This window comes from Nasonia vitripennis, chromosome 4, assembly GCF_009193385.2.
Source record: "Nasonia vitripennis strain AsymCx chromosome 4, Nvit_psr_1.1, whole genome shotgun sequence".
Taxonomy (NCBI): domain Eukaryota; kingdom Metazoa; phylum Arthropoda; class Insecta; order Hymenoptera; family Pteromalidae; genus Nasonia; species Nasonia vitripennis.
The window spans coordinates 25,997,787-26,012,591 of NC_045760.1; the positions used below are offsets into that span (position 1 = coordinate 25,997,787).

The following is a 14,805-nucleotide window of genomic DNA, read 5'->3' on the forward strand; positions in this document are numbered from 1 at the left end:
CAACACGGGACTAAAATCGATCATCAGTAAACCTACCCACGGGAATAATCTACGGCTTTAGTCTCTTGTTTCTTAATGTACTTTTATCAACGAAATAAAAGTAAATGATGGACTTGGTTCGTTCAAGTTTAATCAAGTGCAATGCATGCGTATCATATAAACTTTGCACAGATATTGAAGTAGGACTGTATCGAATATAATAAATTGAAGTATTAGTTAAATCGAACTGGTGATCATGATAGCCTTTTAATCTCACATTAGCGTCTCTTTACCTTCGCCAGAATTTTCAGCATATTTTTCGCAGAAACTCTCGGCAGACGTGAAGTATTCTAGGCCGAATCCAGGCAAAACTACCTGAGCATGTTAACTGTTCCTAACTACCTGGTTACTGCGAATTAACTGCGTGGCCAGATATTATGGCGTATTTCCCATCAGGGCATCTCTCTCCTCTCCACACCGCAAGCTTAATCAAAACGAAATCTCAGCACACAGCAGCCGCATAGCCCAACGAAAAAAAAGCCGCACATCAGGGGCGCACGTCGCGCGCGAGCATTTCTTCGTCATTACGCAACATAATTGGAGAATGTTGCAGAGAGCAGCAGCGGCATATTTCACGCGCGGAATCCACCGCACAGCACAGCACAGCACCAAACGAGAGAGAGAGAGAGAGAGAGAGAGAGAGAGAGAGAGAGAGAGAGAGAGCAGGGTGGCAGCACTTCCGGAATAGTTCGCTGGCGCAGCTCCAAGGAGCCGGCGTCGCGGCGGGGGAAGTCAAGCTAAAGTATATATACGAGCACGCGCGTGTAAGAAAAGGGAGGCCGTCGCCGCCGCCGCTCTATATACCGATGGGGGAGAAAGACGCCGACGAGAGAGTGCATTCCGCGAGCTGCTGCTGCTGCTTTGGAAAATTTTCGGACGCGAAAGCCGCGACTCGACTGCTCGAAGAAAAAGCGCGCCGAGGAAAGTTAAGTCGCGGGATGGAGACGTTCGGGGATGTATAGGGCTGCTCTCTCTTTCTCTCTCTCTCTCTCTCTCTCTCTCTCTCTCTCTCTCTCTCTCTCTCGCGATGATGAAGCTGCGCTTTCGCCCGCGCACGGTTTCCATTATGTATTTCGTCCCGAGGCGGTATATAAGCCTGAGATTCGGGGCGATTTTTCATACAGGGAAAAACAACGTGCGGGTGTAGTATAAGGAAAAAATTCGGTTGGATCGGTGCGGCGGTTTTATAGTGATGAAACCAGGCTCGTAATCGTGTATTATGTACATGTATAGGTCTTGGTTCGAGAGAGTTTGTCACTTGTCGCGCGACGCGAGGCTATTATGCCAGATTTACAGTTTACTTCGCTTCTTGAGTACATACGAGCTTTTGGGAAAGGCTCTTACAAAGCCACGCCAACTTTCGCGCGTAAAAGCGTCATTGTTGCGTCTGGCTGCTTTATTGCTCGAAAAAAACCTTCCAATTCACTAGCATCGACTCGGTCAATTAGTGCTTCACAAGATCTCAAGAGTATTCTTGGTCTTGTCTTGTCTTGATTTTCAAGACAATAATGCATTCAAACTTTCGAGACAATATCAAGACTCATAGGACCAAGAATCTTGATCTTGTCAATAATTCTTGTTTCAAAAATTAGACGCGAATTTTAGAAAAGACAAGTCACTATTAAGCGTATTATTTTTATTATTATTAAAATATTAAAAGTAAACAATACAAGCTTTGTATTGTTATACACACTTATTGTATTATAACTTTTTCTTATTATTCATTATAATCTTAATTACTTATTACAATATCAAAATAAATAACTTAATTTTCTATAAACTTTAGAATATCTTAAACTAGAACTTAATTGTAGAACTTAAAAATCAATCTCGCAAATCTCTTTCTTAAGAGAACATTTCATCCATGAGTTCAGGCATATTAAAGCTTGCATTGCGTCCTCTTTTAAACATGCCCTTCTATTTGTCATCACAAGAGCGCCCTCAGAAAAAAGGCGCTCGACTGGCATAGAAGTTGCAAGCAAGCTTAATAAATCCCTCGCCATTTTTGAGAGACACGGATAAAGGCTAGCATGATCTCTCCACCAGATCAATATATCGACATCAGCTGATGCTCTCGTTGTTTGGTAATAGCTGTTTAACTTTTCATTTTAGTCATAGCTATTCGAGTTGTCATTTTTTTTATAAACTGATGTAAAATCGATATCATCATCTTCATTTTCATTATTTTCGGATGATCGAATGAGAGTTGATGTATTAGTATTTAGTGTATCTTTGCGATTTTCAATATAATAACTGCTTTTATATAGTTTTTCAAATGCGTTAATGTTTTCTTCTTTTAAATTTCGACCCCAATCCTTAGCATTAAAACTTTCTACCTTATGTCTAGGATCTAAAACTAATGATACGCAATATAACCAATTACATTTTTTGTAATGCTTTAAAATCTTATCTCTCCCGGCTTGTAGTGCCAATAAAAGAGTTTCGTCCTTGACATTTCTGTCTGCTTTTACATCTAAGGCAAAAATAATAGATTCTATTTTATCTATAAGTAAGTTTAATGCAACGACGACCGATGGTAGAGTAACATTTGATTCCCCAGACAATAATTTTGATAAATGTTTAAAATATTTGAAAGTCGAATTTTTTTTTGCAAATTAATCTAATTCTAGTAATAACTTTAGAAAAAGTTCGCTCTTCTTTATTGCTAAATAGTTCTTCGTCTAAATCAATACCGTCTTCATTAGATGCATAGAAGGACTCTAAGCAATCACTTTTTACGTCAGCATTCACAAGTTTTAGTACGTCTTGTACTCCTAAATTTAAAATATGCGCGAAACATCTAAAGTGTTGTCCCTTTATGTCAAATGCTGTACCGTCGTGATCCATGATTTTGCCAAGCTCTTCAATGAAGGTCGTATTTGCTGATGCGTTATCTAGCGTTATGCCTTGAATTTTCTTTTCAATCCCGTAAAACTTGACTGTTTCATAAAAAAGATTAGCAATATCTTTACCTGAATGTTTTCCGTTAGACGGTACAAAGTCCAATGCGAGTGAATAATATTTCCAATTTTTGTCAATAAAATGTATGGTTATCCCATAAAACGATTTGCCATTTCTTGCTGACCAAGCATCAACCGCAAATGAAAATTTCGAATCATTACTTAACAAGATTTTCTTTAAATTTAATTGCATTTTCGAAAATTCTGTTATAACCATTTCTCTTGTTGCATTTTTTGGCATACTAACATTAGAGTTCAACATTCCAAAAAATTTCTGCGTTGTGTCATCATTAAAAAAACTTAATGGAAGATTCTTGTATGCCAACCAAAGAGATGTGGTTCGGCTCCAATCGATTTCTGTAGTATTTCTCTACGAAAAGAAAAAACAATCATATATTGGTTTGCCTATAGCATTATTTCTGTTTGTTTATAATACTACAATAATCTTGCAATTTTTAAAAACGTTTTATATCGATGCGCCTATGTAACGTATAACATTATGAGTGCGCAAGCTCGTGTCGCTCGGGCGTAAACGTTCGCACAAAGCTAAAATCACATTTTCATAATAGTATCTCAATGTACTATTTTCCAACGGCGTATAAAATTAAACACTGTACGTTGAAATTATTTTACGCTAATTCATTTTATGTACGCTTAACAAAAATACATGTTATAAATCTGCAGCTTATAAATACAACTAGAGCAGATACGAGCATGACGTCACGGACAATGTCACTTTTATTAAATTATTGGTAAACCAATATTTCAAGACAAGATCAAGACAAGACAAGAATTTATTGTCACAAGATCAAGACAATATTTTTATTAAATATTGTCTTGTCTTGATCTTGTGAAGCACTACGGTCAATTCGACGGAAAATCTATTTAGCCACCGTCTACTATACAGTACATTCAAAATATCGCGAGCAGCGGAAGCGTTTGTCTTGGACGTCGGAGAGGTAAGGAACGTTTACACGGAATAAGACGCGGAAGCAGGAAGATTCGGAGAAATTAGGAAAACGGCCATAAAAATGAGTAAACAGGAAACGAAGACCGTAAAGTAAGTCAGTGCACGAGAGCCTCGCGTAAGTTATATGCGCGAGGTAGGGCTAGAGAAAAAAGAAGTAATAAAGTACACCGAGCGGTGAGTTTCTTGGCAAGGAAGAAGCAACTATGTGCTCGATTCGTCGTGAGAGTAGAATCGGAAGTGAGCCACGAGGAGTATTACTCGGGCCGAACGTGTATAATGTAAAACCCGCAATCTGCTTGATTCGGGAGAAAAAAGTTCGCCGGACGGATGCATGAAAAGAGCCCTCTCAAGTATTGGCTCGCACTTCGCTTCATATTTGAAAGTGAAATCTCGAGGAGTTGGACGAGTTTGCTAACGCGAGAGAAGCTGCGAATGAATATCTCGGAATATGCTCTTATATAATACATGCTTGAGTTTATGCGTGAGGGATTGTTCATTTTAGATTTCTACACCAGCTCAGTAGTCGCAGACCAAAAGCCTTGGACTGAGCTTCCTCCCACCACTCGAGCGCTCCGAATGTTTGGTTTCAGAAACGCTAGGTGGCGTATGCGCATTTTTCTGCTTCCCTCATTCACCTGCTTATTGATTATGGTTTGTTTATAGTAGATAATATTTATTTTACATATTTTAATTTCTTAATCACTTAACCTTATTCGGCTTATAGTAGATAATATTTATTTTAGATATTTTAATATCTTAAGCACTTAACCCTATTCATATGATTTCGCAACTACACGCATATCGCACTTAACGCTACATATTTAGCAATATTCGCATTACGATTATTATGATGGGGACATTTTTTCGTTCTTATATATTAACCAACCAAAATTCTAGCCACTCGTGAAACGGATTTACCAGACTCCACCTAGCGGTCGGAGTCGATGTTAACGGCTTAAGGGTAAGAGGCGAATGGAAATACGGACGTAATGTATGCTTAATATCTCGCGCATATCAATATATATTAATAATTAAAAAAGTATAATGTGGTTTTCAATAAACAAGGACGAATAATTGACTATTTTATTTTTTATTTTACTGAAAAATTACATCCAGCTTTTACAAACATAAGAAAATCCATCGCTTAAAGTAGTACAAAACGTTACAACTAATGGTTCTAAATTGAGAACGCTCCATTCAAAATTATTTTCATCAAATATTTTATAACTTCGTAAATGCTCATCTAAATAACAATCTAGAATTTTCTTTGCTATAATCGAGAAACTATTATTGTGTAGAATAACGTGATAGATTTTATAAAAGAAAACATCATCTTCATTATAAATCTAATAACAATAGAATTTTTTAAAAGAATTTTTCCCATTAGTGTGATACTTGTTGCAACGAATATTTTATCAGACTTGAAATCACAAGATAATAAATTGGCGAATTCGGATATTCCTTCTAAAGTGCGTACATATACATAACATAATTACTAGCAATAAAATCTGGATAAGTTTCTCTCAACATTAATCTATAATTAAGTACTAATTGGTGTCTAATTGTAATAGTCTTGCACACATTTAAACGACTGCTTGCAGTTCGCGATATATTCTTTCCTTCTTGATTTTTACTTTCGAATCTCAAACATGAAATATTAGACAAGGGTCCAAACTTTTTTAAGCAACTAGGAAGATGCGCCAGGAAATGATGCTTGGGCTTTAGACCTTCTGATGAAAATAATTCGATTAACGTTGATAAATATTCGGTAATTAGTGTCTGAACTAAAATATAACTCTGCGGATGTAAGTATTTACTCATAACTATGCATACTATTTGCCGTAACAAGATAATTATATTCCAATATTCATCATTCCTTGGTATGCAAAATCCAATAATCATTGGCAAGTAAATTATTAAAGAGTACATTTCAGATGAAGAAACTATTATGCATTGATGTTTTAAGTGATTCTCTAACATTCCAGGAGGTTTATTGATATTTGTCCTTGGTCCATAATAAAAACTGCGAATTCTAGCATTTAATTCTTGTAAACTGAAATACTGTTTGTCGTATATAAATGTGTTCAAAATTTGCGCAATGTCATAACGTGCTACACCTTCGAAAATGTTGTGCATAACATCGACAGAAACGTTATTGACTACATGAAAAATACAATTTTCTTTAATACCATAATTATTACACTTTGTTTCGGAAGCATGGTTGGTTACCATTTTATCATCCGAGATAGTAATTTTTACTATCAAATTTTTCTCAGTGTATATGTTTTTGCTCTTTCTAATATTTTCTAATGTACATGCTTCGATTCATTTAGATCTAAAAATCAAGTCTACAATTAACAATATCGTCGCACTTCTCATTTTCAAATACAAAGCGCATCAACAAACTCTGTATTCGAACAACATCCTATTTCCACAACAAACCATATTTTGCTAAAAAAAAGTCCACTCACGCGCCAATGAATCGGCAGCAATTAATTCACTCCTGCATTACCGAGCCTCCAATAAAAAAAAGCAGCCCTTCACAGCATCCAGCATACCCACGGACATCAGCGCGATGACCGCCCGATAAAACGAAAACAATGTTTCGGCAGATCGAAATCACCGATATTTTTCAACTCGTTATACACACCGCCGACGCGGCTGTATATTTATCAAGGCCCTACACACACACACTCTCTCAAGCCCTGCACTCTCGACGTATAGGCAAACATGTGGCTGGCTCGCGCGCGTTATTATCGCACTTATCGGCGAATCGCAGCTGTTATTATAATCGCGGGATAAGCCCAGTGAGAGAAGAGCGTGCTTTGATAGCGGCACACCGTCGAGAGGGGAAGCGCTCGGGACCAGATTGTGAGCGCGCGGGAGAAAACACGAGCACGTACATACTACACGCGAGCCCCGAAATATTTTTCTGCACGCGGTTATATTAGCAGGTGAGCGATGAGGCGTCGGCTCTCATCCCTTTGCACCTTTTTTTTCACCGCAAGCTGGGATACGGTATACGCGTACACTCTGATCTCATCAATTTCTGCCTCTCGTCTCTTTTGGCTCGCTTAATTTATGCGCCATATAATCCTACGACCCTAAAGTCGAGCTTGCGCACGACTAAAGTAAAAGCTCGCTGAATTATTTAGATATACTTTGGCCCGGAGAATCTATTAGCCGAGCTCGGGAAGCTGCACCCTATACACATCCGACTTACTACTTGGAGGGTTATATGGCTGCTGGAATATTAGTTTCCGCGCGTCTTGGCAAACTGATAGCCGAGCTTGCGACGATACTTCGCTAAGTCGGCTAGAAGAAGCTTTTTTTCTTCAATGCACACCAATATAGAGGTCAAAATTTCAGATTCGCGCTAAGTACAGCCTCGAGTTTAATTCGCCGCAGCTCTCCCTGAGTCTGTGGCAAAAGGAGCTGAAAAAGCCGAAAGCTCCGGTAAAGCAGCACACAGAGAGAGCGAAGAGCTTTTAGCCGGGCGCGTAAATTACAGGCAGTACGCAGGCAGGAAGGCTTTTCCTGCTAGCAGCGGGAGAGCTTGCGGCTCGCCAGGGGTTATGGCTCGATGCCTCCTTGCTTGAATTATAGATTTCACGCTCGAGTAATAAGACAAAGCCTTCGTCCCTCTTCCCGGCCTCCTCTCTCTCTCTCTCCTAAGGGGTACTAATAAGCAGCAGCCGATTCGCGACGCAGTATAATTGCTTAAATCGCCGTTTAATTTGCGAGCATTGTGTCTGGCGCCGGCAATATTGGCCTGGGCCGATCTGGGAAGCACAATCTCCTTCGTCCTGCGGCTCTCCGCAGGATTCCCAGCGGTGCGCGGCCGCCGCTTTGAGCCGATCGTCCTCCAAGTTTACGCTGTATCCGAAATATTCGAAAAATTTTGCGGTAAGAGCTAATGGTCTTGCGTGTAATAAGTGTATATTGTATTTTTAATTTTTGCGTAGGTGGTCAGGAGCGCGGAAAAAGTGTGCGTGCGGAGAAAGAGAGCGAGTGAATAATGGGATTTTAACGGACCACTAGGCGGAACCGAACGCGCGGGGCTAAGGCGTGGCCGTGTGATCGTTCACGTTGAAGTGTGCCCTTCTAGCTTGTTTGCGCTTTATTGTTGTTCTTTCGATGCAGCCTTCTTCTTCCGATGTGCTCTTGATTTCGATTGTTGTAAATTCCTGCGATCTCCGAAGTTTTTAAGCGTACCTTATACCAACTTTAAGAAACTCTTTCGATTAACGCCGAGAAATTACGAGAGATATTATCGAGAGTTCCGCCGTTCTTTACAATCATCCCTTCTCCGCGAGCGGGATAAATAAACGCGTAAAGCGCAATTTATTAGGATCCGTGTAAGTATACTTACAAAGGGGAGCGTACGCACGGGATAACGCCTAAATCCCATTCAATTTCGCGGGGATTTAGCTCACCCTTTTTTCAATTTCCTTCGTTTATACCAGCAACTTCTCCGCAGCGTACGTATGACTCGGGCGTAGATATTATTAGTACAGAGACGGAATTCCGATCAGCGAAAAACTTTCCATCCGAACAGATCAAACTGTGGACCGCGATTTACGCTGTTGAACCGAACGTATTCCGAAGGGTCGTCGCGACCGCCAGAAATGCGAGAGGGTTAACCCAGCTGGATATGCTTCGATTGTAATTTGCAAATAGTCGGAAATTCCTTCGAGAATTCGCACCTGTTGAGAGAGAGAGAGAGAGAGAGAGAGAGAGAGAGAGAGAGAGAGAGAGAGAGAGAGAGAATTCCGACTCGAATTTTAACAATTCCCCGGATAAATCACAGTCTCGCATCGCAAAACGCAATAACCCCGTCGCGATGAGGAAAAGTATCGCCGTGTGCTGCGGCTTTAAAAGTGTGTGCAGACTGGGGAGAAAACAAATCGATTTCCCGCTTCGGAGCGTATAAGCGCACGTCCCGGCGACGTTGTGTGTAGCGTATAGAGATTCCGTTGGACCGGCCAACATGCTCTATAGCTGCGATGCAGCAGCATCAGAGAGAAGAGAGAGTAACTTCCCTCGTGATTGTGCGCGTCCTCAAAGGAAATATTGCGTCGGATCCTTATATGACCGGCTGCTGATGCCTCGATCTTACGGAGCTGCGCTTCGCGTGTATAAGTGAGAGGCGTATCAGAGATGTATTAGTATGGTGCAACTGTGCCTCTTTGAAATTTCAGTGTGTGTAGAATGAAAATTGCATTCGTGCCGCTTTGGCCAAAAAAGATAGCCTAACGCCGTTACTGCGACTGTGCGGGAGATAGCAATGAGCCAAGAGCTGGAATTTGAATACGAGTCGTGTTATAATAGAGGAGTTTCGGAGATTGGAAAGATGAGTATCGAGGTGGTTTAAGAGCAGCGTCAACTTTTGGAAAGTATAAGCTCTCGTATTAAAATTTACAACCTACTTTTATAATACGTGCCAAATCGCGCCGCTGTGTTATCAGCGAGAAGCTCTTGAGAATTTAGCTAATATCGCGTACCCGAAACTGTAAACACTCTCGAGCCGCGTGTAATAATAAAGTGCAGACTCTATAGGGGAAGAGAGAGCCGGGCGCGCAAACAGAGAGCCGGAAAGGTGACAAATATAATATGTGAGTGTATAACGGAGAGCAGTCTCCACTTTGCCGGATATTGACGGTACGAAGTCTTGTTTGTTCCGTCCGTTGGCTTCTTCCTCTCGAAAATGTGGGTATCACTGCGGGCTTTTCAATTGGATGTCGCTGTAGCCTCTGGCCAGTGCCGATAGGTGGCGCATAGCGATTTTCAGCACGAGGAGGGTATACATAAAGCTGAGCTATTTATGTCTGTTTATGGACTGCTATGCTTGGGACGCTCATACTGTAACTGCTTCTGTTTTTGCGATTAGGGATATATTGCAAATGCCTTCGTGCATCTACCCATTATACAAGGGTAGAAATCTTCAAATCGGCAAGAATTATCTGATTTTTCGTTGAGTAAAAATTTTCTCAACTAGTCAAGCCAAAAATGTCGACACACCCGAGCTGGGCATAATACCTCTTGGCCGGCGAGATACCAACACTTTGCATTATTAATAGATATTAATGAACAAACGCAATAATCGCCGTCACTTCGATCCCCTCGAACATTCCAACGCAAACAATCAGGTCCAACCACAGCCGGTTCTCATCTACTGCCGAGCATCAGCAGCTCGAGATTGTCGGCCACGATATCATACACATGAGCACATCAGCGGGGGGCTGCAAATCGTCTCTATACGTATACACGCTAAGCGAAAAGTAAAAAAAAAACAACGAAATTAATGAGCGTATAAAAGGGACAATTAATCAGCCGTGCGCGAAGTTAAGTAACACATTGAACGGGGCTATCAGCGCGTGAAGCAGCAGCAGCAGCAGCAGCAGCAGCGGTAGCGTGGGTGTATAGGTATACGCGAAAGTCAGCCGCGGCCGCATTAACATATAGATGCGATCCGTGACACGGCTGCAGCGCATACACACACCGCGCTTCTTCCCTTTTTCGCGCACTGCGCACGCAGGCAGCTCTCTACTGTGTGCATATACGCTCTTTTTGCGCGCTCCGCGTGCCCTTTCTCTCTTTATTATCTGTCTCGCTGCATCTTCCCTCGCCTTAATTTCCATCTCTCTCTTTCTTTCAGCTTCTTCTTCTTCTTTTTCTTCGTTTCTCCTCGCCGCGCAGCTGCGGGGCGACTGTTTCGACCGTGATACGAGAAAATATCGCGGTAATGTGTGCTGTGTGTGTGTGTGTGTGTGTGTGACGCCTAGAGACGTCCTCGTGCGAGACGAGGCAGGCGGTGTGTGTGGCGGCGGGATGAGTTTGTCCGCTATGCATATTAATGCGGCCAGACGTGTGCGTGCTGCAGTTTAATGTGCCTAAGGCGGCTATGCACGAGATAACGCGCGCATTGTACACACGGCCGCGAGTCAGAGCACCTTCGACTTTTCACGCGACCGCCTCTGTGTGTATACGTTTTAAATGTGGACGATTGACACTTTATGCATGAGTTTCAGCGATGCGGAAAATGTATCATACGAAATTAATAAGAGGATTTTTCCTGCTTGTACAAACGCGTGTATAGTCCGAGGCGCTCATAAGCGAGTCGAGGTATGCGTATAGAGGTTCGCGTGAGTGTGTATCTTGTCCTCCAGCGCCGTAACGAGATGCACGAGCTGCGGAGGTGGCAACGGAAGGAGCTGCTGCTGTTGGAGCGGTAGCCTTTGACTGGCGTTTTTAGATGTCTATTTTCCTGGATTATCGCGCTAGGTTTGATCAGGTCGGACGTGCATACTCTATATAGCCGTACGCTTGGGGAAACACACGGTTGAGGGGAAATTTAGAAAGCCAAGTTCGAAGCTAGTTCGCAGCAGTGTCACATAAGCGATGGTGACAAAGACCCGCACTTCTGTGTCAGCTCGCCAACTTGACCGAAGTTACTTCGGTAGAGCGAAGTTTTGGCTAATAGAATAGTTCGGTTAACGCAATCGTATACGTTGTTCTACTGTTCTTGTTGTAAAAGCCCCCTGGTAGAAAATTGACTTTGTTTTATCTAAAAATTACGGGAAATATACTCTGAAGCCGAATTTCTGATAATAGCTTATTTTGACCAGAACTAGGAAGAAGCACATCTCGTACAAGTTCAAATCGCCCAACACATCAACTTTTCATTCGCCGTAAACTCTAAAATACCTCCACCAATTCAAGAACACCGCCTTTCATCCATATTGCCCCCGCATCACTCCAATAAAAAACCTCCCGACTGATAAATCCAACGCCATTTCCTATAACACACAGGTGGAAAGTCGCACGCGTGAGAAAGCAGCAGCAGCAGCGGCTTGAAATTCGACGAACAATAATACTACATCGCGCGCGCGAGAGCCGCTCTCTCGCGCACTGCGCGCGACTTCCCTTTCCCTCGCGCTTCGGTTCTCTGTGCGCAAGAGCAGCTTGGTCCGATGTATCAGGCCAGCAGGAGCCGAGTGGAGCTGGCTCGCGGTGTCTTGTACGGCGAGAGAGAGAGAGAGAGAGAGAGACAGAGAGAGAGAGAGGTGTGCGTGCCTGCGCGAGATGCTTGTTTTCACTGCGGCGCGAGCTTCTACATCCAGCGAGACGAGATGATAGTTTTACGCGGCAAGTTTGAATTATCGCGTGTACGAGTGAGCTTTGTTTGATCGTATTTTTTCACTGCTGTAACGAGACGCGGAAAATTGAATTAGCTTTCTAATCTCCTCGTCGTCAGGAAGATTGGGCAACGAGAAAGCCCGAATTACATTAATCACTGAGAGAGGACTCGAGCGCGCATAATCACCCTCCCGCGCGCGCGCAACAAAAAGTTCGATCAATCGCCTCTGCGCTGCCGGACTTTCTCTCGCGCTACCGACGATTTCACCCGCTCCTCTATAACGCACGCTTATCGCGATTATTTTCACTTATGCAGCGCGTGTACAGGAGCCAGGTGCAGTGCAATCAGCCAGTCTCTCCCCCTTAATACGCGCGCATGTATCGTTGCGTATAAGGTTCGCTCGTGAGAGAGAGAGAGAGAGAGAAAGCCGAGCTGTACGTAAAGCAAGGGTAGTTTTAATTAAGCCATTAGGGGAGAGCCGAGTAGAGGCTGTTTCGTTTTCGCCTTCGCTCTCTACACGTCGTTGTATAGTCGGCGGCGGCGCACCCCATCCGTCTCTTTGGTTAAATTAATATCGCGCCGCTTAAAATGCCCCTGGATTCTCTCTTCTCTGGCGACTTGACAGGATTTTCCTGACGGCGCGCCCTCGGAATTCGCAAATTTAGAAAGAGAGAGCTGCGACGACGACGAGACGTGCCCCTACTTTTTTCAGCCTCTTTTGTTTGATGCTTTTTTAACGCTAGTGGGGCTGAATTACTTGCGCAGCTCGCGAGCGTTTATCAAACTCGAGAAAGAGAGAGAGTTTTTTGCGCGGTGTGTACCGAGAAGCTCTTGCGCACGACGAGGATTTCCGTTTGCAATTTGTCCGTCAGCGCGCGGCGGACCGCATGCGGAGGCTTCTTATGGTTATGCATTGGGGGTTCTTCTGTCGATAGTGCGATAAGGAGTCGAATACGTGATTTTCTGAAGAGTTTTTATAGTAGCGGAACGGATTTCGAATTTTTATTATAGTTTGATAATTTTTTAGTAAATATTATAGATAATAAAACAAGAGACTGGGAGGTTCATTTGACAAAATACTGGTTTGTAACAAATAATCAAAATGAAATTCTGATGAAACGTGATATTGTTAATCTCCATCGTTAATAATAATTACATAATAGTGGGCAACTATTCCTGGTTTATCGTTATTGTAACGTCGTTTATTGACTTTTTCGATAAAATTAAGTATATTGTGATTATTTAAAAAATATATAGCTATCGAAATAATTACATAATTGTCAAGATGATAATTTTATCAAACCCTCATCGCGTGTCTTCGATACCGCAATCAGCCCAATCTCGAATGTCCCATCTCCTACCAAATCCCATACCAAACACACCACTTAAGACCATATTACAAATCAGCTGCCCAATAAAAAAAGGCAAACAAATCAAAAACTCACCATTTCGGGTCTCGTATCGCTCCTCGTCTTCGTCCTCGTCAGGCTCACCGCTGTCCTCTCCAGCGATCCCCTGCGTCTGCACGACTCTCGGAATTCCTGAGAGCAGCAAAAAGCGAAAAACAATCAGTACACAACGAAAAGCTGCAGCGTCAGCTAAACGAGCGGAAGAAAAAATGACGCTGATTTAAGGATACTTTCGCGAGGGATCCGCGCAAATTTCCGCTAATTGGCGAGAAGGCGGCGACTGCAGAGTGCGTGTCTCGTCGGACCCCATCGATTTTTCAGCCCGAAAGGTGTGGCTGCCGCCGTCCGAAGGAGGCGGGCAAGCTTTTAATTTATTTATCTCCTCCGCTTCTCGGTATAATCCGAGAGACGGCTCCCAGACTCTGGAGAGAAAGCGAGCAGTCGCCGCCGCCGACGACGACGTTTTCGGATAAACGTGCTTATATCGGCACTTAGCGCTAAGTAGCCTTCGCCATTGGATAATTATCGCGAGAGATCGTTTACACGATCGTTTCGATTTTTACGATCGGGATCGGTTAGAGACACGCGCCGCGATTCAAATTCGCGTTGTACCGATCTATGAGGATGGAAAATCGATATATAACTTACTGATGCAAGGAGCGATGTGAGATCGGCTCTGCTGATAGCCCCTCGCGCACCGGTTGCAGGTTATCCCCGTGACGCCGTCCTTGCAGGGACACTGTCCCGTGCTCTGGTTGCACGTCCTGCCGTAGGCTCCGATCGGGTGGCACTCGCAGGCTGAAACAGGCGAAATCGGTATTTTAAATAAATAAAAGCTCATAACGCGGAGAGATACGCTCCGGAGGATGAATGGAGAGTCGTTTCTTCCAAAAAATACAGTAATAATACCATCTCTCTCTCTCCAGCGCATTGTATGTACATTCGCGTTTACAGTTACGCACATAGCCGCAGAAGAAGCAGCCGTGGGTGTGAGAGACTGCTACTCCGCGCATAATACCCTTTTTCTTCTCCCTCCGATTCTACACACACACACGCGCGCGTAATATCGCATCAGTACGATCTCGTCGAAAAGGTGAAAGTCCGCCGCGCGCTTATCTCTCTCCGAAATATGCAAATCATGTTTTCTTTCGCTGCTGCTGATGTTATTTTTTCCGCTGCAACCGCGAGCGCCTTCACGTTTTGTTTGCTCATGTGTGTGTGTGTAGTGGTCCCGACGGATTTCTGCGGCTTTGATTGTTTCTCTCCGCGATGAGCGATTGTCAGATT

General features: G+C 43.0%; 1 protein-coding gene across 1 annotated transcript in view; it reads right to left on the reverse strand.

Annotated features, from left to right (window-relative positions):
- LOC100117501 (netrin-B) overlaps positions 1 to 14,805 on the reverse strand; it is a 114,976-nt gene that overhangs the window by 24,169 nt on the left and 76,002 nt on the right. Inside the window, exons 3-4 of the mRNA XM_001601672.6 lie at positions 14,167 to 14,316; positions 13,555 to 13,650 (exon numbers count right to left, since the gene is read on the reverse strand). Coding sequence (XP_001601722.2) covers positions 13,555 to 13,650; positions 14,167 to 14,316 — 246 coding nt within the window. The remainder of the gene's footprint in view (positions 1 to 13,554; positions 13,651 to 14,166; positions 14,317 to 14,805) is intronic.